This window comes from Hemicordylus capensis, chromosome 1 (assembly GCF_027244095.1).
Source record: "Hemicordylus capensis ecotype Gifberg chromosome 1, rHemCap1.1.pri, whole genome shotgun sequence".
NCBI classification, from domain to species: Eukaryota; Metazoa; Chordata; class Lepidosauria; order Squamata; family Cordylidae; genus Hemicordylus; species Hemicordylus capensis.
Genome location: NC_069657.1, coordinates 200,259,595 through 200,262,188, shown reverse-complemented (window position 1 = coordinate 200,262,188; position 2,594 = coordinate 200,259,595). Strand labels below are relative to the sequence as shown.

The following is a 2,594-nucleotide window of genomic DNA, read 5'->3' as shown; positions in this document are numbered from 1 at the left end:
ATACTTTCAACATTTAATATGTAGATGAAGTCCTCAAAGCTAATGTGCACTCACAGTATCTTGAAACCAATCAGGAGATGAGAGGAAAAGCATTTTTAGAAACAGGTCCTCTATCAAACATAGAGACATCCTCGCACAAAGCACTTTCTTCTCCAAAATACTTGACACAGACCACATTCACTATCTTTTTAAAACAAAAAAACAACACTCCAAAACCAAATTAATTGAACGTTCTAGATCAATGAACCCAGAAAACAATAAAATATTAGCAATAATTAATAACCATAATTGTGTATGTGTGTGTGTGTTTAATAGAAATTCCATTGTATTTCCAAAGCTCACGCATACCCAAGGCGCTAGTCCCCTTTATTGCCTTTCTCCTTATTCATCTTTTTCATTTTCATCCTTCGGTTCTGAAACCATATTTTGACCTGTCTCTCTGTCAGGTTTAAAATCCTAGCCACTTCGTAACGGCGATCACGGGTGAGGTACATATTAAAGAGGAATTCCTTTTCCAGTTCCAGCGTTTGGAATTTGGTGTAGGGGCAGCGCTTTTTCCTGGTGGAACGAGCATGGATCCAGTTTGCTGCAGGATTATCTGGAAAAAGGGGGAAGAGGGGAGAATAGAAAGGGGAAGGTTAGGTTTTGGAGGGAGAAGAGGGGCAGGCGTGGAGATGGGGGAGGGAGGAGAGAGGTCATTAAATTAATTTAACGAAGGATGCCTGCTCTTTTCACAATTGAGGAGGAATTATCATAAAAGCCTGAATAGGCCAGTCTGTTTACTGTACAAATGATGTCTTCTTGATGGCGGTAGGTGGTTATGGGGAGCCTTTTTTATGGGTGCTTGTTGCTGCTTGCGCTCGGGTAGGCGTCTAGACGTTTTTATAGGTTAGTAAAACTATCAGTTTTGCACATTGGAGCCGTACAGGTTTGGGCAATAAATCAAAGAGGGTGCAATTTCTTTTCTCTCTCTCTCTCTCTCTCTGATTTTTTTTTTTTAAACTTACTTGGGTCAAGTTGCTGCTGTTTCTCCTCCTTCAGATCGCTGCTCGGGCTGGAATTGCGGCTGCAACCAGAAGCTGGCTTGGCCGGGTTGGAGACCGTAGCGAGGGTGGCGGCGGCGGCGGCGGTGGTGGCGGCGGCGCTTGGGACGAGGTGCGCGCCGTTGCTGGCGGCCCCTGCCACCGACGCTGCCTTCTCGCGGGGCTCGGCCAGGAAGGAATTGCACGTGTACTCGGGCCCACTGATCCCCGGGGGCTCCCGGGACGAGGAGCACTCAGTCCTTTTGGAAGGAGAAGAGGAGGAGGAGGAGGTGGAGGAGGAGGAGGAAGAGGAGGAGGAAGAAGAGGAGGAAGAAGAGGGGGCAGCGATGGAACCCGAAGAAGCTGCTGCTGCTGCTGCTGCTGCCCCGCTCTCCGGCTTGATGATCCCATAGTGGCGCCCGCCGGAGGAGCCTGACCCGGTGCCGGCCGGAGCAATGGTGGCCGCAGCAGCGGCAGCGGCGTGGTTGTTGCTGGGGCTGCTGGGGAAGGAGGCGAAGGGCTCGATCCAGGAGCGCACGTATCTGCCCCCTCCGCTCTCGCCCGGGCCCCCTAAGTGGGGCTGGGGCATGTATGGATGGTAGATGCCCGCCGGCATGGGCGCCGGAGGAGGCTGGGGGTGGACGGCGGACCAGGAGGCGGAGAAGACGGCGGACTTGGGCGCGAAGCTGCAGGAGGCGAAATCCGAGCCCTCGGCCACCACACCTGATGCTGGCCTGGGGCTCGCATGGTGGCCTCCCTGCAGGAACCGGCCGGCCCCGCCGCCTCCGCCGCCGCCTCCAACGCCGCCGCCGCCGCCCCCGTACACTTCCTCGCTCTCGTGGCCTATGAGAGAATCGACATAGTAGTTACTGAGGGTGCCGCTCGACGACATGTTTTGGAGGCTCCCTCCGTAGCAGGGCATATGGGGGGGAAGCTAAAAAAAGGTTACTCTGTTAACTGTGGATGATCGCCTTGCCCTGAGAACAATCGTAGTATTTTGCAGACTGCCAGCCTCAACCATTGGTCCCGCCGCCCACGTGATCATATTTACCAATACTCTGAGTAAATCAATCCGCTAAACTGGGGGGTTGCTGTGACTTTTAAAAAAAAACAACCACACACACACACACACACCCTTACCAACCAACAAGGACAACAACAGCCCCACACCATTCAGATTTTTAAAAACACACACACACACACACACACCACCCTCCCAACTGTAACTGTATACAGAATGCGAGAGAGGGAGAGAAAGCCGAGATCCTTCCACCCTTCTGCCTTAGCCAGACTCCAAGCAGGCGTGGCCCACCAAGCAGCAGCAAGTTGGGGGACTATTTCTTCGCCTTCTTTGAGAGATTTCTGCCATTCATTTCTGCCTTCAGTCCCAAGCAGAGAAGTTCTTGCAAGCTGGCTTGCCACTGGCACGGGAACCTGACGAGGAACCCTGTTGGAAGAGAAGGGGGGGGGGGTGGAGCCCAACCAGGTCCTCGCCTGCGAAAACAAGCCCTGCCAAAAACTGGGAGAGGATCGCGACTCCTCATCAAGAAGGGAAATGTGACAGTAAAAGCA

General features: G+C 52.9%; 1 protein-coding gene across 1 annotated transcript; it reads right to left on the bottom strand.

Moving 5' to 3' along the window:
* Nucleotides 1–288: 288 nt before the first annotated feature.
* On the bottom strand, nt 289–2,325 carry HOXD9 (homeobox D9). The gene is made up of 2 exons (XM_053276100.1): nt 1,008–2,325; nt 289–598 (listed from the first exon to the last, which is right to left on the bottom strand). The coding sequence occupies exons 1-2, from the start codon at nt 1,942–1,944 to the stop codon at nt 357–359; spliced, it is 1,179 nt and encodes a 392-aa protein (XP_053132075.1). The 5' UTR covers nt 1,945–2,325; the 3' UTR covers nt 289–356.
* Nucleotides 2,326–2,594: the final 269 nt, after the last annotated feature.